Genomic DNA, 22679 nt, shown 5'->3' with positions numbered 1-22679 from the left:
GTGTCATAACTAAGTTCTGAGTGAAAGTAAAGATTGTTTGTCAATGTACTGAAATCCTCCCATTCTCCAAATCTTGTGATTCAACAGAAAATTAACAGCATAGAAACAGAGCATTTATCACAATGGATCCTTGTTTTGTGTTTGTTCTCCACCCTTGTAAACTAGTCTTGTGAATAGCTTTAAATTCCTTTCTCCTTCGGAGTTCTCCACCTTCCCTGTAAATTAGCTTCATTTGTTAACAAGTCCCTCAACCTAATTACCAACTGTGTAAAGTCCTTCAGAAATACATGTCAGAATTACAGCAACTACCTTGTATTTAAACCCAGTTTTTCTAGGTAGCAGAGAAGGTGGGTGAGGGTGATAGGTGGAATAAAAGGGAACAATATAGGTGAACAATACAGCAATTAAGGGGCGGTTAAAATCAGATTACGTTTCTTTGTCTGTCCAATGCATTGCTAATGTTGTATAGTCTGGCCAAATTTGTATAGTCTAGCCTACCGGAACATGCTCAGGAAACCAGATTAAACAATTTTACACAGGCTGCCAAGTTTGCAGACAGAAGATGAGGTGCTGTTCCTTGAGCATGTGTTGAGTCTTGTAACAGTGCAGGAGGCCACAGATAATAAGGTCAGTGTGGGACTTGAATCGTGAATGAAAGTGGCAGGTAACTGGAAGCTCGGGGTCACTCCTGAAGACTGAGCATGGGTGCTCCGCAAAGTGGTCACTCAATTTTGTGCTTGGGTTCTCCAATGTAGAGGAGGCTACACTGCAAACAACAAATGCAGTACACTGTCCCAAGGCCCTGATATTTCACCAAACACAAATCCCAAAGCGCTGAGAACAATTGAATTATCCTTGCACATGTATTGGCACATAAACTTTTCTTCCAAAATCTCCCACCACTACAGACAATGGATATTGCAGAGAATGTGGGGGCATCAAATTAGGGGTAGGGGGACTAGTGGCGGGGGTGGGGTGGGGGAGGTGGGAGAAGATCCTAGTGGGTTGGAGATATGATCAGGAAACCCAAGGAGGGGATGGGGGCCAGGAAGATGACAGTGGGAGCAGACAGGAGTTGCAAATGGGTCCAATAGCAGGTGAAGCAAGAGATGAGGGGTTCAGGTGGAGGGGGGGGTGGAATTCAGGTGAAATTTCAGAGATTCACAGCAGGCCAGGAAATACCAAGGAGAAGGTCTTGCTGGCATGGGAAACAATTCCAGTGGTTGTGCCAATGGATTCAAAGATAAAATCAGAACAATGAAGATTCACACATCAGACTCTCCAGCTGTGGTTCAGTAAAGCATAAGCCCTTTTAATTAAACTGGAGCAGTCTCAACTTTCTAGTTAAAAAAAAGATCCAGTGTTTGAGGCTCATGCTGTTTTATGAAACATGTATACACAATTATCCATATGTTGTCAATCGTGCATTGCATCCTGACTGACCTCAATGCTAGTGCCTAAACACCTCCACGTGTACATGTAACGCACATACAGAGGAGAATAATTAAATGTCTGGAAGTGCACAAAGCAGACAAAAGAGATTCAAGTTACATTCACATGCATAGCACATAAAAAACTTACTACACAAAGGAATTTCTAGACCTATGTCTTTAGTTACATTTAATTCTTGAAAAGTTCTAGCACAAGAGGCCATTGTGTGAGTGGGGGACTGAGGCTTTGGTGAGAAGGGGTGAAGGTAAGCCTCTGGTATGTTTCTTTCTTTGATTTTTCCTTTAGTGCCAGGCTAGAGTAGTTAGAATGGCTCTGGGGTCAGTGGCGTGTTCAGCTTGTGAAATGTGGGAGTTCTGGGAGACATCCAGTCTCCCTGATAACTACATCTGCTTGAGGTGCATCCAGCTGCAGCCCCTTACAGACTGTTTTAGGGAACAGGAGCTGCAGCTGAATGACCTTTGGCTCCTATGGGATACCGAGGAGTACATAGACAAGAGCTACAGGGAGGCAGTCACTCCTAAACTGCAGGAGGCAGGTAGCTGGGTGACTGTCAGGAAAAGGACAGAGAATAGGCAGGTAGTGCAGAGTACCCCTGTGGCCGTTCCCCTCAATAACAGTAATACTGCTTTGGATACTGTTGGGGGGGTGGAGTTGGGGGAGACCTACCAGGGGAAAGCCGCAGTGACCGGGTTTCTGGTACTGAGCCTGGTTGTGTGGTGCAGAAGGGTGGGGGGGGGGGGGGTGGAAAAGAGGAGTAGTGATAGAGGACTCAGTAGTAAGGAGGGCACTCAGGAGGTACTGTGGACATGAAAGAGACTCCCAGATGCCTCCCGGGTGCCAGGGTTGGACATCTTGGTTCGGGTCCACAGCATTCTGAAGGGGGAGGGCGAACAGCCAGAGGTCGTGGTACATATTGGTACCAATAACATAGGTAGAAAAAGAAAAAAAGGTTCACAAGAGGGAATATAGGGAGCTAGATAGGAAGCTGAAAAGCAGGACCTCAAGGGTAGTAATCTCTGGATTGTTGCCTGTGCCACACACCAGTGAGGATAAGAATAGGTTGATTTGGCAGATGAATGTGTCACTGAGGAGTTGGTGCAGGGGGCAGGGTTTCAGATTTGTGGATCATTGGGATCTCTTCTGGGGAAGGTATGACCTGCAAAAAGGGGATAGATTATACCTGAACTGGAGGGGGACCAATATTCTTGCTGGCAGGTTTGCTAGAACTGTTGGGGATGGTTTAAACTAGTTTGGCAAGGGTAGGGGAACGAGTAATAGGTCAGAGGTTGGTGCATTTATTGTACAAGTAGATGCAGCATATAGAAAGACTGAAGAAGGATAGGCAGTTGAAAGGGCAAAATTTCAGTCAGTTGGATGGGCTGAAGTGCATCTACTTTAATGCAAGAAGTATCAGGAACAAGGGTGATGAACTTAGAGCATAGGCAAGTACATGGAACTACGATGTGGTGGTCATTACTGAGACCTGGCTATCAAGGGCAGGAATGGCTGCTGGATATTCCGGGGTTTCGATGTTTCAAAAGGGACAGGAACAAAGGTAAAAGAGGTGGGAGAGTGGTTTTGCTGATCAGGGTCAGTATCATAGCTGCAGGAATGGAAGGACGTCCAGGAAGAATCATCTACTGAGTTAGTATGGGTGGAAGTCAGAAACAGGAAAGGAGCGATCACTCTATTGGGAGTATTCTACAGACCTCACAATTGCAGCAGAGACACAGAGGAGCAGATTGGGAGGCAGATTTTGGAAAGGTGCAAAAATAACAGGGTTGTTGTCATGGATGATTTCAACTTCCCTGATATTGATTGGCACCTCCTTTGTGTAAAAGGGATAGATGGGGCAGAGTTTGTTAGGAGTGACCAGGAAGGATTCCTGACACAGTATTGGACAGGCCGACTAGAGAGGCCATACTGGACCTGATACTTGGCAATGAGCCTGATCAGGTTTCAGACCTCTCGGTAGGAGAGCATTTTGGAGACAGTGACCATAACTCTTTGACCTTTCTCATATCGTCTGCTCCTATCCCTCTCCAAGGCTATGATAAAGTATTCAATTAGGGGAGGGGGAAAAATGATGCTATTAGGCAGGAACTTGGGAATATAAATTGGGAACAGATGTTCTTGGGGAAGTGCACAATGGAAATGTGGAGGTTGTTTAAGGAATACTTGCATGGTGTTCTGGATAGGTTTGTACCACTGAGGCAGGGTAAGGATTGGAGAGTGAAGGAACCATGATTGACAAGACACATAAAATATCTCGTCAAGAAGAAGAAAGAAGCTTATCTAAGGTTTAGAAGGTGGCCAGGAGGGAGCATAAGAATGCACTTAGGAGAGCTAGAGGGGGGCATGAGAAGCCCTTGGCAAGTAGGATTAAGGAAAACCCCAAGGTGTTCCGCATATATGTGAAGAATAGGAAGATGACTGGAGTGAGGTCAGGACTGATCAGGGATAAAAGAGGAAACATGTGCCTGGAGTCAGAAGAGGTAGGGGATGTCCTTAATGAATACATTGCTTCAGTATTCACCAGTGAGAGAGACCTTGATGTTAGTGAGGATGGCGTACAACAGGCTGATACGCTAGGGCATGTTGACATGAGGAAAGAGAATGTGCTGAAACTTTAGAAAAACATTAGGATAGATAAGTTACCGGGGCTGAACAGAATAATATCCAATGTTATTATAGGAAGCATGTGAAGAGATTGCTGTGCCTTTGGCGATGATCCTTGCGTCTTCACTGGCCACTGGAGTAGTACCAGATGATTGGAGGGTGGCAAATGTTGTTCCTAGGGATAGCCCTGAGAATTACAGACCAGTGAGTCTTACTTCAGTGATGGGCAAAGATTCTTAGAGACAGGATTTATGGGCATTTGAAGCAGCATAGGCTGATCAAGGACAGTCAGCATGGCTTTGTGAGGGGCAGGTCAAGCCTGACGAGCCTGATTGAATTCTTTGAGGATGTGACAAAGCACATTGATGACGGTAGAGCAGTGGATGTGGTGTACATGGATTTTAGTAAGGCATTTGATAAGGTTCCTCATGGAAGGCTCATTTAGAAAGTCAGGAGGCATGGGATCCAGGGAAACGTGGCTGTGTAGATTCAGAATTGGCTCGCCCATAGAAGACACAGGGTGGTTGTAGATGGAGCGTATTCTGCCTGGAAGTCGGTGACCAGTGGTGTTCCGCAGGGATCTGTTCTGGGACCCCTGCTCTTTGTGATTTTGTTTTTATAAATGACTTGGATGAGGATGTGGAAGGGTGGGTAAGTTTGCAGATGACACGAAGGTTGGTGCTGTTGTGGATAGTGTAGAAAGTTGTTATAGATTACAACAGGACATTGATAGGATGCAGAGATGAACTGAGAAGTAGCAGATGGAGTTCAACCCAGAAAAGTGTGGAGTGATACACTTTGGAAGATCGAATTTGAAGGCAGAATACAAGGTTGATGGCAGGAGGTTTGGCAGAGTGGAGGAACGGGGGATCTTGGGGTCCACATCCATAGATCCCTCAAGGTTACCGCGCAGGTCGATAGGGTTGTTAAGAAGGCGTATGGTGTGTTAGCCTTCATTAGTCGGGGTATTGAGTTCAAGAGCCACGAGGTGATGTTGCATCTCTATAGAACTCTGGTTAGACCACACTTGGAGTACTGTGTTCAGTTCTGGTTGCCTCTTTATAGGAAGTATGTGGAAGCTTTATAGAGGGTGCAGAGGAGATTTACCAGGTTGCTGCCTGGATTGGAGAGCATGTCTTATGAGGATAGGTTATGAAAGCTAGGGCTTTTCTCTTTGGAGAGAAGGAGGATGAGAGGTGACTTGATAGAGGTGTACAAGATGATAAGAGGCATAGATCGAGTGGACATTCAGAGACTATTTACCAGGGCGAAAATGGCTAACATGAGGGGTGTAATATTAAGGTCATTGGAGGAAGGTACGGGGGGGATGTCAGAGGTAAGTTTGTGTACACACAGAGTGGTGGGTGTGTGGAACGCACTGCTGGCAGAGTTGGTGGAGCCAGATACATTAGGGACATTTAAGAGACTCTTAGATAGCCAAATGAATGATAGAAAAATGGAGGGCTATGTGGGAGGGAAGGGTTAGATAGATATTAGAGCAGGATAAAATGTTGGCACCATGGGCTGAAGGGCCTGTACTGTGCTGTAATGTTCTATGTTCTAATTGTTCATTGTGTAACAAGGTTTTGCCTTTCATCACTTTTTATTCTTTTGTAATTACCTTAATTTTTTATCCTCCGATCTTGGCCCTTCCACCTAAGGGAACAATTTCCTTTATCAACTGTCTGGGCCTTTCAAGATTTTACTAACACTTAGCAGATACTGTTTCAAGGAGAATATAACAGGTTCTCCAGTCTGTCCACGTATCTCAAGTCCCTGTTTTCTGGAACTATTCCAGTAAATGCATAGAATTATTCAAATGGTGAGAGACTGGAAAATGTTGATGTTCAAAGGAACCTAGGTATCCTTGTACACAAGTCACTAAGAACTAACATGCAGGTACAACAGGCAGTTTGCATGACAAATGTTTTGCTGGCCTTTGTTGCAAGAGGATTTCAGTAAAAAGGGGAAAGATATCTTACTACAACTATATAAGGCTTTGAAGAGACAACAACTGGAGTTCTGTGTGCGAGCTTGATCTAATTACCTTAAAAAAAAGGATATACCTGCTATAGAGGGAGTGCAATGAAGAATCACAAGACTGGTTCCTGGCATGACAGGTCTGTCACGTGAAGAGATTGTGCAGTTTAGGTTTCTATTCTTGAGGATTTTTAAAGAACTAGAGGCTACCTTGCTGAAACATACAAAATTCTTAAAAAGCTTGACCTGAAGGTGGGGGGGGGGGGGGGGGGGGGGTGAAGTCTAGAACCACAGGACAATGTCAAAATAAGGGAAGCCCACTTAGGACTGAAATGAAGATTAAATTTCTCAGTTCAATGGATGATGCATCTCTGGAATTCTGAAGAGGCTCAATGATGGCATTCAAAATGAAGGTCATTACTTTCTGGATTTTGGTGGAAAACAATAAGGAGATAGGTCAGGATAACGATGTTGAGGTAGAAAATTATCATATGCTTACTGAATGGGACAAGAGCCTTCCCTGCCTAAATTGTCTACTCCCATTTCTATTTCTTGTGTTCCTAAAACTCTTTTGAACCTCCTCGAAAGCTTTTATATCTTCCCTAATGCATGGTGCTCAGAGTTGACGAGCTGGCTGATGTGAGTGCAGTGGGGCCCAACTCTATGTGAAAGGTTTGGGTCAGATTGGATGTATATTGAAGTGTTTGGCTCTGGGGCATATTGAATAGTGCCATGGTGGCTCAGCTCAGTACTTAATCCACATCAGTTTCACTTGGCATCATTGAGTGGTATCTGCGTTAGCCAGACATTCAACTAGGAAGTAGACAAGGAAATTGATCCAGAATGAGAGGGTGATTTTCAGATGTCCTTTTCATTTTTGATTTTGTGTAAGGAATGGGTGTGATATTCATTGAAGTAGAAGACAGGGAATGCTGCCCAAGCTCAGGGAGCTCATTTGCAGCTTTTGTTTCACGTTGACTTCAATGTCTGTGACAAGGTGCGATACCCTGCAAGGGCTTGGTCATGGAATATTTCCTGGGCTCAGCCGTATTTCTTGGGCATGTTTCAAGTTTGGGTTGATACCATGATCAAATGATTACATTCATTCATGGATTGGATAAGGACATTTACATGAGCTGAAATGTCTTTTTCAGGCATGGATGTCAAATCTCACCCAGTGCCTGTGTCTGGGCAAATTATTTTGCAAATGCCTTCAGGCTGAGTACAGAAAATAAATACTCAAGCATGCATCAGGTTCTAATGGTCAAGTTGGGTTCAGGTCAGGTTTTCGCTATATACCCAAGCAGACCTCTGGTGCCCAGAACTGGACTCAACACCCAATGGTTGCTGAACCAGTGTTTTATAAAGATTCATCATGAATTCCTTGAACTTGTACTCCATGCCGCAATTTATAAAGCCCAGGATTCCACGAGCTATTTTTTTAAAAACCAGTTTCTCAACTTGTCCTGCTACTGTCAATGATTTACATGCATACATCCCCAGATCTCTCTGTTCCTGTACTTCTTTTTAGAACTGTGCTTTATATGAACTATTCTGATTCCTCCTGCTGAAATCTAACAGTTTGCTTTTTCTGCATTAAATTTCAGCTGTCATGTGTCTGCCTATTCCACCAATGTGCCTATCATTATCCCCTCCCACAGTTCAATATGCTTCCAAGATATGTAGTCTGTGAAGTTGACCTCTGCATTTCAGCTTCCAAAGAGGTAATAGCATTGTGGATATTCAATATGTCATCTTGCAAATGGTTTGTTGGTACTGCAAATGGTCTCCAATGCAGAAATTTGGCCAATTCAAGATCTTGTAACATAGCAGCAATATGTTGCCGTACAACTAATCATTCAACATTAGTCACTTTCCCAATCAATAAAAACTAACCAGCAAGTTCCAGATGTGAAGAATGCATTCAGTTTTAAGAATGCAAGTAATTTAACAATCTATTAATCTAATACATTCCTCCTCCTTCACATCCTAGGACGTTACAACTGAGAACATAATTAGGACAAGGGAAACCACAGATCAGCTAAAACATAAGTCACCAGAATCAACCTTTACTGATGTTCAGTGTGAGGATGGATCCAAGGAGCAACTATGCAACTGTTTGAGAGATGCATGACTGGGCAGGCATGGGGTTGTTGATATAAACCTTCATTTCCATTGGGCTCCTTCCTTGTAAGATGTCAGCAGCATAAAATGTAGAAACATCAATTTAGCTATCTACTGCTTGGTAGTGCCATCAGAGCAAAAACAACTCCAAGGTCCTCCAAAATGGTGTGTGCAAAGGAAAACGTATCTTGGGGTACTACAGGCAATGGCATAATTATAGCTTTAAGAGAATGGCTACAAATAAAGCAACAGTATAACTGCAAAATCCTGGAAAATTTTCTAATTGGAAAGCATTTTGCAAAGCTGTAAGATTAGTTCCAATAACTGCACAGTGTGGCAGTTAGCATAATGCTTCACAGCGCCAGTGACCCGGGTTCAATTCTGGCCACCGTCTGTAAGGAGTTTGTACGTTCTCCCCGTGTCTGCATGGGTTTCCTCCGGGCGCTCCAGTTTCCTCCCACATTCTAAAGACACACAGTTTAGGAAGTTGTGGGCATGCTATGTTGGCACCAGAAGTGTGGCGACACTTGCGGGCTGCCCCCAGAACACATTGCAAAAAGATGCATTTCACTGTGTATTTCGATGTACGTGTGACTAATAAAAATATCTCATCTCTCATCTCATCTTCTCATCTCTTTAAACTAGTAATGGCTCCCAGTCAAGAAACTCTGCACTGAAACCAATGATAACACCAGCACATCATTCCAATGAATAACACTTAAATCAGATGTAAAATGATCAAAATGTAAATGAGTTTCAAGATAAATAGCTAAAAAATGAAACCAACTGAAAGTAGCTTTAAATGTCAATCTAGAAGAACAAGAGGTCACCTTATTGAGACATACAAGATCCAACTGGGGTATAACATGATAAAAGTTGAGATGTTTTCAAATGATGGGACATAATTACAAGATATTGGGCTACTCCTTAAAATAAAAGTGCATAGAAATTTATTTTTTTTTTTGCAGAGGGTGGTGAATTTCCGGAATTCTCTAGCCCAGAGGGTTATGGAGACTGGATCATGAGAAATATTTAAGGTGAAGGTAGATACATTTTTGAAAGATCAGTGAATTGAGGGCTTTGGGGAACTGGCACAGAAAATGAGTTGAGGTCAGTGTAGATCAGCCATGATCACACTGAATGGTAGGGCAGGCTTGCAGAGCCAGGTCGTCTAATCCTGCTCCTATTTTCTTATGTTCTGGTCTGACACTCCTTTAGAATATGTAGAAAAGCAAATGACATATGACTAAGTGAATTACTAAAATGTTTCCATCTTATATTTTCAATAATGGTATAAACTGCAAGAATTAGAAAAGTGCAGTGGAAAGAAAATATATTGTCAGAGTTATTGAAGCACTGCAAACAAAGAAAATGCAATATACAGGGATACTGTTTATTCATGAAGCTTTATTGCAATTCTTTATAAATGATATCATCCAGGGAATGGTGCCAGATTTGTCAATTTTTTTAAACTATTGTCAGAGTGTAGATGTCTTAGGAGGGACGATATAATTTGGAACTTCATCTGTTTTTGAAAATCGCATGCATCAAATTGGATTATATTTATCAAACCAAAATGAATGAGCCAGTGTTGCTCCTAACAACTGCAGATTTGCGATTTTGGACCACCAAACGAGTGCAAGTGGTTTTAATCACGATTGAGTGTATTGGAGCAGAAGTACTGGAACTGAATTTCTATGAATTAAGTCATGGCCACACCAACTTGTAAATCTTCAGTTAAATAGACCACAGAATGTCTGTGAGCTTAGAAGGGACAGCAATGTTTTCAGACTTATTCAACTGTGTCTAAAAACCAGGGTGGACCAAGTAACTATAGAGTTATGTTAAATGTTACATGATGAAGGACCTCTCAACACGGAACTAAAAATCTCTTAAATCAAACACCTTCCCCTTGCTGGGGTTAGTCATGGCAACAGCTTATCATTTCCAAACAGCTTACTTAACAACAGTTATTTTCAGAACAAAGACCTCGAGGGACAATTTCATCTAATTGTTTTGGCATGCTATGCACAGTAGGATACATGAGCAAGAATTAAAATGAAATCCCACTACAAGTACACTGATCATAACCATCCGGTTACATTACGAGTTCATTGCACATAGTTCCAGATCACCACATTAGTACTTGTTTCATAGGAGGAAGGCAAAAAAAATCTTTTATCAGTACAATGAAATTCATTTGTAATAATTTTACCAAGGAAAGGAATTGATACTTGTGGCACCTGAAATAATTCAATTAAATGATTCAATTGAGTGATGCACTGGAATGTCAGAACAGTCACAATAGTTACCAAATGTCATCTTTTTGTATTTAACGCAGTGCGACATTGTGTGGTGTGCTAGGTGACAGAAAGGTGGAAATTAGATCCCCCACAATTAAATCGGTGTCTTTAACAGTAAGCAATGCCTTTGAGTCTCGCAGAACCCCTTCCAGTCGCAAAATCTCCATCAACCGTTACTCTCTGCTTCATCACTGAGCCAATTTTGATTCTAACTTGTAATTTCACCTTTGATTCCACTGGTTTTTATTTTTCTAATTAGTCTGCATGGGATCTTATTTAAAGATAAACTACCTCAAATTTAATACCTTTAATAATTCTCCTTGTCACATTGTCAAAAAAATCTATAGTTGATTAATGACAATCTTCCCTGAAGTAAACCCATGCTGACTGTCCTTAAGCAACCTACACCTTTAAAATGACAATTTGTGTTATCCCTCAGATTTTTCAGCAATATGCCCATCACTGATGTAATTATTGTCAAATATGATTCAACAACAATATTATTGTTAAACACTATTTTCACCTTTCGGTCTTTGCTGCTCTATTATTTCCAATCTAGGTGGAAAGTGTCAAGTTATCTTTTCATAAATTGAGTTTCCTGTTGCTGGCATCGTCCTGGTGAATTTATACAGATGGCTCCTTGCCCCTTAACATGCTTTTGATTATGGAGTCGCCAAAATTGCACATATTTCTCTGTGTGGCCTAACCGATTTTGTACATGTTCACAGTTACTACCTTATGCCTGCAATTATAAATTCTACTACCCGCTAACCCACACTCTCAGAGAATTACACCAAATATTGGCACTCCTATCATCCATACTTGAGAGTCAGTATATATTCCCATCCCTATTTTTCCCCTCACAAACGAAGGTCCCTCATGAAAAGCAAAACTAAAGTGCACCAGGTGTCTGCTAGCTCATTCCACTAATGTATCCATGTCTTTATCAGTTCTCAGTTTGCCAAATATATTCAATTTCTACATCATAAGCAAAATTTGAGGTAATGCTTTCCCTTGTCACAGTCCAAAACCACCACAGATACCAAGAACTAAAACTAGTTGCTGAGCTGACCACTAGAAAACCAATTTCCACACATTCAACAGCTTGGGCAAGACCCTGAAAATGACTCATTGACCTGAAGCACTTTGTTTCGCTCTCCACAATTGGTGCCAGATCTGCTGTATTTTACTGTTATCCATTTGTCACAATACTCAGTTTCCTATTTTTCCAAGTACCTTTTTACCCAGGCAGCAGCATTTCCTCTCGCACCCTTTCCAAATTTGTTCAAAAACTCAATTACTGTTATAATGCACATTCCAAAAAAAATTATGTATCCTCTATTGTTTACATTCTCTTTAATCTTTCCAATTGTTTTTGTTAGTATTCAAATATAATTTGCCGTTAACAGATGTAATATTGGCTCACTTGGAAGGATCACTAAAGGAAGGCTAATTTTATCTCAAATCATGGATTCTAAGGTTTTAATTGTCAAATGTGAGAGATGCCCCATAACTTTCCGGTTATGAATATTTTATTCTTTCATGGCAATCACCTTAATGGAACAGCACTACCGCAATTAAGGGTTCATTAGAACAATTTTATATTATGGGTGTTGGGCCGTTAAGAACACAGTCATACTTCCTGCAGAAGAAACCGACAATGCGTCAGCCCTGATGATTTCACACCCAAAGGTGATACATGTCTGAAGTAACTCATTGTTTCTTTTATCCAAACAATACATTGTAGCGGTTGCTACCGCGGAATAAAACAAGACTCTACTCGGAGGATTGCCAAACAGAACTGGTTTATTTTCCCGCCTTGTGCGGGCCCTTTAAGGGAGAAAAACTCCCGCCCAAAAAAACCGGCAATGACGTAAGTCCTACGTCATCAGGACTTTCCCGCGCGCGGGTTCTCCCCGTCGCTCGGAAAGACGAGGCCCGCCGCCATCTTGGGCCTCGTCGCTCCGACGCCGCGCGACCCGACTGCCGAGCCGGTTCGCCCGACTAGACGGTGAGTCGCCACAACATGATAAATACGAAAAGGGAGAAAAAAAATCAAACGAAAAAAAAGTTTGTGGAATCCCTACCTCTTCTGGTAAGTGAAGAATTGTGTGTTCCTCAGAACTGAAAGCAGAAAGAGCCTTGTATGCAGAGCTGGCTATGAGGGAGTTCTGCAAAGAACAAAAGCAGTTCCTTCTTCTATACCATTTATAAAACAATAATTCACCATGAAAACACAATTACAACATAAACATTATGCCAAGAATTTCTTCTTGCTAATCAAACTATTTTAAAACACCATAGTATAAAATCCTTGCACAAAAATATAAGGACACCAGAAGGTACAACAGAGTGGTGGTTGTTACTGGACTAGTAATCTGGAGACCTGGACAATTAACCAAGGTATACAAATTCAGATCTCCAATGCAACAAAATCATCATGTTATTCAGCATCAGTAGAATCTCTAGTTTATTCATGAACAGTTACACCCTTGGAATCCTGTAATAAACGATCAGCCAACAGAAAGTGATGGCAGTTAATGTGCATTAACACTGGGTGAGTCCTGTGAACTGTGACAGATGCAAATTAGTTTAAAAGCATCTCAATGAATCAAAAAGCATTTAATATTCAGTGCATTCTGACTAAATTTTAATATTGTTAAAGCAAATGCAAGTAACTGCACACACTATTAACATAACAAGTCCTTAGCTAGATGGATGAAGGTTATTTGTACCTTGTTCTGACTGTGGCTCCACAACATGCTGACAACTTGCTCTCTAAATTTCTACAGAGAAAACAGAACAACTCTCATAAATAAATATAATCTAGAAATTCATTCCAAGCAGTCCAAAAACATCAGACATTGATTAAATTTTCAACAAGCCAACAAGAGGCATTTCAAATCAAATTCACAACAAGAACCTTTCAGATACAAGCAGGCAGTTGCACCTTGGCAAATCCTCAAAGCTGAGTGCTGCTACACATGAAATTAATCATTGTATTAATGGACAAAGCAGAAATTTGCTGCCATTCTGCAGAAACAATGATAACTGGCACCATGTTTAGAATTAAGTCATTGAGGGAAGAAATCCTCATAATGCTTCTGTCCAGGAGAGAGTTCCACAAGCAGAAGTGCTGGATGAAACTCAAGTCATCTGAGGATCTTATAACACCCTGTGTGATACAGATCCGGAGAAGTCAGTTTGTCCATTAAACTCACTACTTCACTGACTATATACGTATAAACTATGCTATCATGTGCATTACTCAACCTATTACTTCACCTGGGCAAAGATTAACTTTACCTCATTCTCCCAAATATGCTTAATATGTAAATCAAGCAGGTCTCCAGAAATGTTTCTCATTTTCCATCTTGCATCAAATATCTATCCTGCCTTCTATTTCAGCTCTTTCCCAAAATGCTTTATCTAAAACAAGAATTCAACGCGTCATTTCACCTTCAGTTTCACAGAGAATGTTGAGATGCAATTTTAGCAGTGCGGTCCAATCAATTCCCTTAGTATGAATGTGCCGCCTCTCTCTGACCTGATCATTTTCAAGATCTGTAAAGCTTTAGAGTGCACTATGTCGGTAGCAAGTCATTCAGAAACCACAATGCCTCCATGATAGCACTCATACATTATAATAGACATTTGCCTGGATGACCAAAATTTTTTAGATAAGGAACTTCCCGTTGTTCTTTTTAAGCATCCTCTAGTCATGGGTTTATTTTCAAGTTATATTTGTGTTTTCCCCTTGTCAAGATATTGGCTGATGCTACTAACCTCATATTCTGTGGATTTAACATTTAGCGAAGGAACCAGAGCAAATATTTCAGTCAAGGCTCTGACAACCAGAGGTCGTGTGTCACAGCTGAGCTTCGAAGACAGAGCATGCCATGTGGAACGAACATCAACCACCTAAAGAAGAGAAAGGATTTCTAACAGGATGTTTGCTCTCCAGGACCTCATTATTTAACTGCTATGGTTCTCTTCTAATTGCTTCAGATTTCCTGGATCCCCCTTCAATTGTTTTTTTTTTTGCCAACCAAATTTTCCCTTAAAAGTTTCTTAAGAAAGATGAGGGAATTTGAAAGAATGCAGTAGTGGTAACCATACAAGTAGTCAGTGGGATGAGCAGGAAATTGGGAATATGAACAGTAATGATTAAAGGAATGATCAGAAAAAACATAAGACGACAAAGAAAAAATAGTTTAGTGGTGGGTCTTGGGAGGTTTAACTGTGTGTGGTTGCTCAAGAAATATAGACGTGGGAAAAAGTTTAAAGACAGAGGAGTGGTGTTCAATTTGAATTAATACTCCATGCAACTTCTGATACAGTATTGGGAAAAGCTAGGATAAGAATCTGAAATTCATTCACTCTTTGACTATTTGTGTGCAGAGAGGGGACTTAAAAAAAAGACACCAAATCAAAACTAGACAAAATAATTAAATTTTGAATTCACTGAATGCCAAGTGTCCCATACCCATCAAATTAGCATACACACAATGAATACCAAATAAATAATGTCCAGATGTTGGTCGTAGGCTTCAAATAAGAACCTTTCATTAGGAGTGAGGATGGGGAATACTTTTACCCAATATTAAAAATCACAACAAATTCCGAGTAATAAAGCTATATCTGCAGTAGAGTAATTGCACAACCAACAAAATTGATGCGAGTAGCCAGGACATTGCGTGTTGAATGCTTGATTGCTTGGATCAGCCTCTACAGAAATTAATTTGAAAAAGATTTTGTATGATGGTAAGTTTTCATATTTCCTTACATTATAGGAAGCTATTTAGCGTAGGAACAGGCCCTTGCTGACCAGGATATAAATTCAAACTAATCCTATCTGCCTGCACATGGTCAACATCCCACCATCCCATGTCTGTTCATGTGCCTGTCTAAATGCCGCCATCGTATCTGCGTCCAGCATCTCCCCTGGCAGCATGTTTCAGGCACCTTCCACTCTCTGTGTAAAACAAAACATGCCTCCAAATCTCCTTGAAATGTTCTCCCTCTCACCTTAAATTTATGCCCTCTAGTATTTGACATTTCCACCCTGGGAGAAAGACTCTGTTTACCCTATCTATGCCTCTCATAATTTTATGTACTTGTCAGGTTGCTCCTCAGCTCTGACACTGCAGAGAATACAATCTAAGTTTGTCCTTCCTCTCCTTACAGCTAATCCACGTAACATCCTTGTGAACCTCTTCTGCACCCTCCCCAAAGCCTCCACATTCTTCCTGTAATGCAGTGACTGGAACTGCACAGAATACTCCAAACGTGGCCTAACCAATGTATTATACAGCTGCAACATGACCTACCAACCTTTATACTCAGTGCCCTGACAATAAAGGCAAATATGCAGTATGTCTTCTTTACTACCCTACCCACTTGTGTTGCCACTTTCAGGGAGCTATGGACTTGTATTCCAATATCCCTCTGTCCTTCAATGCTCCTAAGGATTCTGCCATTTACTCAATGCCTTCCTCTAACATTTGGCTCCCAAAAGTGCAACATCCCACATTAGTCAGGATTAAACTCCATCTTCCATTTCTCTGTCCACAACCTTCTTTACTACCCTCAACTCCACCAATTTTCATGTTGTCTGCAAACTTACTAATCATCCCACCTACATTTTTGTCCAAATCATATATATCACAAACAAGAGGGCCCAGCACTAATCCCTGTGTAACACCACATCACAGACGTCCAGTCAGAATAACACCCCTCCAGCACTACTCTCTATCTTCTCCAACCAAGCCAATTTTGAATCCAATCTACCAAACCTCAGTGGATCCCATGTGCCTTAATCTTCTGGATCAGCATACCATGGGGGACCACGTCAAGTGACATACTAAAGTCCATGTGAACAACATCCACTGCCCTCCCCTCATCAATCACCCTTCTCAAAAAATTCAATCGTTTATCAGACATGACCTCCCCTGCACAAAGCCATGCTTACTATCCTAATAAGTCCATGCTTTTCCAACTGTGAGTAAATCCCATCCCTAAGAGTCTTCTCCAATAATTTCCCTATCACTGATACAAGGCTCACTGGCTATAACTTCCCGGTTTGACCCTATTGCCTTTCTTAAACAAAGGAACAACATTGGCTATTCTCCTGTCCTCTGGAACCTCACCTGTGGCTAAAGAGGATACGAAGATCTCTGTTAAGGCCCCAGCAATCTCCTCTCTTGTCTCTCTCAATAACCTGGGATAGATCCCATCAGGTCCTGGGGACTTATCCACCTTAATGTTCTTCAAAAGACCTAGCACTTCCTCCTCCTTCTTGATATCAACATGCCCTAGAATATCAGCATACCCCTCCCTGATCTCACTTTCCTCCATGTCCTTCTTCTTCTTGGTGAATACTGATGTGAAGTACACATTTAGTATCTCATCCACCTCCTCTGGCTCCAGGCATAAATTCCACCCCCGCCCTTTGTCCTTGAGTAGTCCTACCCTTTCCCAAGCTACCCTCTTGTCTTTAATGCTGTGGGATTCTCCTTAATCCCACTCACTAAGGACGTTTCATGGCCCCTTTTAGGCCACCTGATTCTCTGTTCAAGCTCTTTCCAGCTTCCTTTATTATTCCTTAAGGGCCCTGTCCGATTTCAGTTTCCTAAATCTGACATAGGCTTCCTTTGTCCAAGTTTCCTGAACCTTGCCATTCTTGTCTTTCTTCCTCACGCAAACATGTTGGTCCTGAATTCTGACCATCTGGCCTTTAAACAACTCCCATACGTCAGATGTGGACTTAGCCAATAACAGATGCTCCCAGTCTACTTTCCCCAAATCCTGCCGAGTACTGTTGTAATTAGCCTTCCCCCAATTAGCACTTTCCCCTGAGGTCTAATCTTATCCTTATCCATAACTATCTTAAAACTTAAGAGTCGTGATCATTGCTCCCAAAATGCTCTCCCACTGATCACCTGGCCAGGCTCATTTTCCAATACGAGATCTAGCATGGCTCCTTCCCTGGTTGGACTATCTACATATTATTTCAAGAAATCCTCCTGGAAGTTTCTAACAAATGGAGTTCTCTAGGAAGAACACGCAAACACCATACACGTAGCAGGGAAGGTCAGGATCAAACATGGGTTGTTGGAGTTGTGCAGCAGCAGCACTAAGTGTTGCGCCAATATGCCACCAATGGTACAGGTTTCATGGAATACAGTATATGGGTTCCGTGCAAACTATATGTTTTTTTTACATTTTAAGTTTGAGTATGTCATTTCTATGAATTTAGACTTATGCTTACACTACGTTGTGGTCCTTTAATGCAATTTCCTATGAACTTCTAAACGTGGCATCACACTGGCTGTGCAGCATTCTTGCAGATTGGGCTTTTCCAATCTGTAGGAATGCTCCATCACTATTGGAAAACTAAACATATTGGCTGATGCCTATGAAACTTAAAGCCTATCATTAGTTCTAGTAACATTCCCCAACAACGATCAACATATAATTTTGTGCATATTTCTTGTGCTCCAGAAAAGTGGGTAAAATCCGTTTTCCATTTGTAGTTGAATCATTTTGATTATCAATTGCCACCCACATATCCAATGAAAAACAGAAAGCTATCCTGAGTTGCTTTTAAAGACAGTGGTAGCATGATTCATAATAGTTTGTGGGCTCCAGGAAAGGAAATTTTAAAAAGTCACATTTTACAAGCAAAGATAAATGCAGAAAATCTGAGAACCAAGGCAGTGCTCAGATCTTGCAAACAACTCATCTTGACTCAAAAGAAATAGCATAAGAACTTGAGCACTTCTGTGCTGTTTGCTGTAGTAATTGAAAAGAAAGCAAAAGGTGATGATGTAATCCAAATTTACAAGAAGGGCAATGAGTCCTCATGGACAGGTTAAAGATGGGGGGTGGGGGGGGGGGGGGAGAGGACCATCTCCCTTCACAGAGAGGGTTACAGTAAATTCCATTTTTAAAATTTTTTACCATAACATTTCTAAGCAGAAAATTTCAAGTCAAAGCTTGGTAAAGAAAATATTGTTCTTGTTCACGTACCTAAATTTCAGCACTTTTCAATCTGTACAAAACTAACCGTCACTTGGATCAACCTGTCACTTGCTAGCTTCTGCTCCACCCCTTCCCTCCACCTTTTTATACTGGCTATAGCCCTCTATATTTCAGCCCAGATGAAGGGTTTCAACCCAAAACATCAACTGTCCATTCCCCTCCATAGATACTGTCTGATCCTCTGAGTTCCTCCAGCATCTTGTGTGTTGCTCCAGATTGCAGTATTTATTGTCTCTTCTGTCTCGATATAACCATCAAACTAGTAGTGAAAAATAGCTCTAAATACGAGAATTAAAGCTAACTTGTGGAAGGCATTACTTCAAAATGAAACCAAAATTTCACACTGAATTAGATTTACTTTTCACCCCTCTTCAGTATAGCACAAGGCGGCACACTGAAAGTTGTAACAACCACTTCTCTTTATTGAACCAATCTAATCAAGCTCACCTCAGCTTGACACAATGCATGAAGCCCCTGGAGTGCAAGCACTACAGGTGTAGCCTGGTCTGGTTTTGTACATTCATTCAGCACCTTGGAGATTGCTGCCAACATATCAGCTCCATGCTGGTAAGACCTAACAAAATCAGACAAAAGCACAAAAAGAGAAACGTAAAACACTCTTAAAATATCAAATATAATGGACTAAACTTTGCCATCTGAACCTTGTGCAGTTTGAGAGGCAGGAACATCTGATCGCAGGGCCGCACAATCTGAAGCGGTATAGCCCCACAATACCTTGGTCTTGTGGGACTTGTCAAACGCAAAGTGAACTTATTCAGGGCTCAGCACTGACATTAAACTTCAGAAACTTGCTAAACAGGAAGTAGTCATTTGGCCCATTGTGTTCATGCTGGAAATGGCTGAAAAGCATAGGTAACTATTACTATGGTTAAAGAACTGAATTGTTTGAGTACCAGATTAACAAGCCTCAAGAGTTGTTAGAAATTGAAATTAAATTTTCCCCTGCAAGTTGCTGAATATATTAACAAGATCTCAGTTGAAACTAATGTCTAACTGATTAACACTTTCAGAGAGCAACTGAGTTGTTAAATCTACTAACAGAGAAGGAAGAGGAATCACACCCAATTATACTAATAATTGGAATGCATCCATTCACACTCTTTGCTAAATTCTACTGCAGATGTATGCGAGATATCAGCTTGGGTGCAATATGCAAAATGCAACATGAATTTTTGCTGAAGTGCCATTCTCACCTCTTTCTGCAAATCTCCCTGATTGATGCAGCTTTAGCTATTAACTGCTCCCAGTGGTCTTCTTTTGCACATGAGACAGATGGGACATCAACTAATGCCATAAATTTCTGCAGCTCTGGATACACACGATCCTAAGAAGTGAATGAAACAAAATGTGTAATCTCTAATCAAGAAGACATCCAATCATTATGTGTAATCAAGCAAAGCATAATAATTTAAAAATAAGCCTTTTATAGTATTGCACTTTATAACAAAGAAAAAAAACTTCACACGGAAGAAACATTATCCAAGCACGTAATTATATTTTGGGAACGGTTAGAGAAAATACCAAAATTAACGATATGCCTTTAGTTTCTAGGAGACCAGCCACACACTTAGTTTTCTACGAGTGATGCAACATTGTTGCAGCTCAGAAGAGCTCATTCTGTAAGAATGGTTGGACACCCACTTCGGTAACACATTCAGAGGTTCACTAAGAATTATACCAATGCACCAAAGAAATGGACCAGAATGGGTTACAGTAAGCATGAGTATAAATTCTTAGAAATAATGTGCCCGAGATGAAGGTTGGAACCGCCTGGAATAAATACAAAAATTTTGGTAAAATATTCATCTTAACCGCATTAATTCGACCAATCAACGATAGAGACAATGGGGACCATTCAGTAAGCAATTGTTTAACATGATCAATTAAGGGTAAGAAGTTAACTTTGAATAAGTCCTTGTGCTTCTTGGTAATTTTAACACCCAAATAAGTAAAATAATCAGTCACTAATCTAAATGGTAATTGTCTATAGATTGGGATTTGCATATTTAATGAGAAGAGCTCACTCTTATTAAGATTTAGTCTATAACCAGAAAAAAAAACACTAAACTGAGCAAGCAGTAATAATGCCGCATGAATGGATTTCTTAGGGTTAGAGATATAAAGTAACAGGTCATCTGCATATAGTGATATCTTATGCATCCCCTTTCCACGAGTAATGCCAAATACGTTAGAACAGTCCCGAATGGCAATTGCCAAGGGTTCTAAGGCAATATCAAATAATAAAGGACATAGAGGGCAGCCCTGTCTAGTGCCTCGAAAAAGCCTGAAAAAGGGGGATCTCTGATTATTAGTATGTATTGAAGCCAAAGGTGTATGATATATCAATTTAATCGCGGATATAAAATTTGGGCTAAAATTAAATTTCTCAAGCGTGTTAAATGAATATTCCCATTAGACTCTATCAAACGCCTTCTCGACATCAAGTGAGATAACACATTCTGGAGTTTTAGATGAGGGGGTATATACAATATTCATTAACCTCCTAATATTAAAACGCAAATACCAATTTTTATTAAATCTTGTCTGGTCGTCAGAAATAATTTGTGGAAGTACCTTTTCCAGTCTAGAAGCCAATATTTTGTAAAAAATTTTGGAGTCCACATTCAATAAAGAGATAGGTCTGTAAGATGCACATTCAGTAGGATCTTTATCCTTTTTTAAGAATTAAAGAGATAGATGCCTCATAAAAGGATTGTGGTAATTTACCTACTGATAGGACATCTTTAAAAATTTTACCTAACCAAGGAGAAAGAAGATCAGAAAAAGATTTTAAAAATTCAACTGTATACCTATCGGGACCAGGTGTTTTACCCAAATTCATTGAAGAAATTGCTTTCTTTATTATTTTTTGATACTATTGATTCTAAAATTCTTTCATATATATGGCAGAATAAAAACCCAAGGTTAAGTATGAAATATTTACAGAAATTAAAAAAGGATGGTGGTATGGCTTTGCCTAACTTTAGATTTTACTACTGGGCAATTAATATTAGATATTTAATTTTTTGGACACAAGATTTAGATGCAAGTCAATGTCCCCGATGGGTGTACCTCGAGCATGAGTCTGTGCAAGGGTTTTCATTAGCTTCTATTTTAGGAGCCTAGCTCCCTTTTGCACTTACTAAATTGAGTAAGCAAATGATTAACCCAATAACTAAACATACAATACGAATATGGTTTCAATTTTGTTAATTTTTTGGATTGAATAAATTCATTTTATCAAGTCCTATCCAATCCAATTTTTCTTTCAACCATCCAGAATTAATTTAGCTTTTTCTTTATGGAAAATGAAGGGAATAACATGCTTTCGTGATCTATTCATTGATAATTGTCTTTTGTCTTTTGAACAGTTGTCTAATAAATACAATTTGCTTAGATCACATTTTTTTTCGATATTTACAGATTAGAAATTTTATTAAGTTATTTTACCTACATTTCCAATACCACATAAAACTGAAATTACAGAAAAAAATTAGGTTTTAATCCTTATCAGAAGGGCTTGATAGCAATAATTTATGATCTGATTATGAAAATACATCTAGAGACACTTGATAAAATTAAGAATGAATGGGAAAGAGAACTTCAGAAACTTTTACCTATAGAGACATGAAAGAAAATTCTCCAATTAGTTAATACATCTTCAATGTGTGCTAGACATTCTTTGATACGGTTTAAGGTGCTTCACAGGATCCATATGTCTAAGGATAAGTTAGCCCGTTTTTATCACATATAAATCCTATATGTGACAGATGTAATTCGGAGGTGGCTTCCCTGACACATATGTTTTGGTCCTGTCCTCTTTTGGAAAAATATTGGAAAGACATTATCAATATTATTTCAATTGTATTGAATATTGATTTACAACCTCATCCTATTACTGCAATTTTTGGGTTACCAATGATGGATTCCGGCCATTTATCCGCTTCAGCTTGTCATATGATTGCATTTGTTACATTAATGGCCAAGAGATCCATTCTATTTAAATGGAAAGATCCTATACCTCCTACCACATTTCAATGGTTTTCTCAAACTATAACATGTTTAAACTTAGAAAAAATTAGGAGTGGTACTGTTGATCCTTCACCTAAATTTAAGGAAATTTGGAGTCCATTTATT

The 22679-nt window shown here is 40.2% G+C and overlaps 1 protein-coding gene across 7 annotated transcripts in view; it reads right to left on the bottom strand.

The window, feature by feature from the left end:
• focad (focadhesin) overlaps positions 1-22679 on the bottom strand; it is a 175321-nt gene that overhangs the window by 70508 nt on the left and 82134 nt on the right. For 6 of the 7 annotated variants that reach the window (XM_052019164.1, XM_052019163.1, XM_052019166.1 and 3 more), the window contains 5 exons: positions 19736-19866; positions 18969-19095; positions 14265-14399; positions 13214-13264; positions 12566-12649 (listed from right to left, as the gene is read on the bottom strand). In XM_052019164.1, the coding sequence (XP_051875124.1) occupies positions 12566-12649; positions 13214-13264; positions 14265-14399; positions 18969-19095; positions 19736-19866 (528 nt within the window). The remainder of the gene's footprint in view (positions 1-12565; positions 12650-13213; positions 13265-14264; positions 14400-18968; positions 19096-19735; positions 19867-22679) is intronic. The other variant, XM_052019167.1, reaches the window with a different exon arrangement.

This window comes from Pristis pectinata, chromosome 7 (genome assembly GCF_009764475.1).
Source record: "Pristis pectinata isolate sPriPec2 chromosome 7, sPriPec2.1.pri, whole genome shotgun sequence".
In the NCBI taxonomy this organism is placed as follows: Eukaryota; Metazoa; Chordata; class Chondrichthyes; order Rhinopristiformes; family Pristidae; genus Pristis; species Pristis pectinata.
This window is presented reverse-complemented; position numbering and strand designations above follow the sequence as displayed.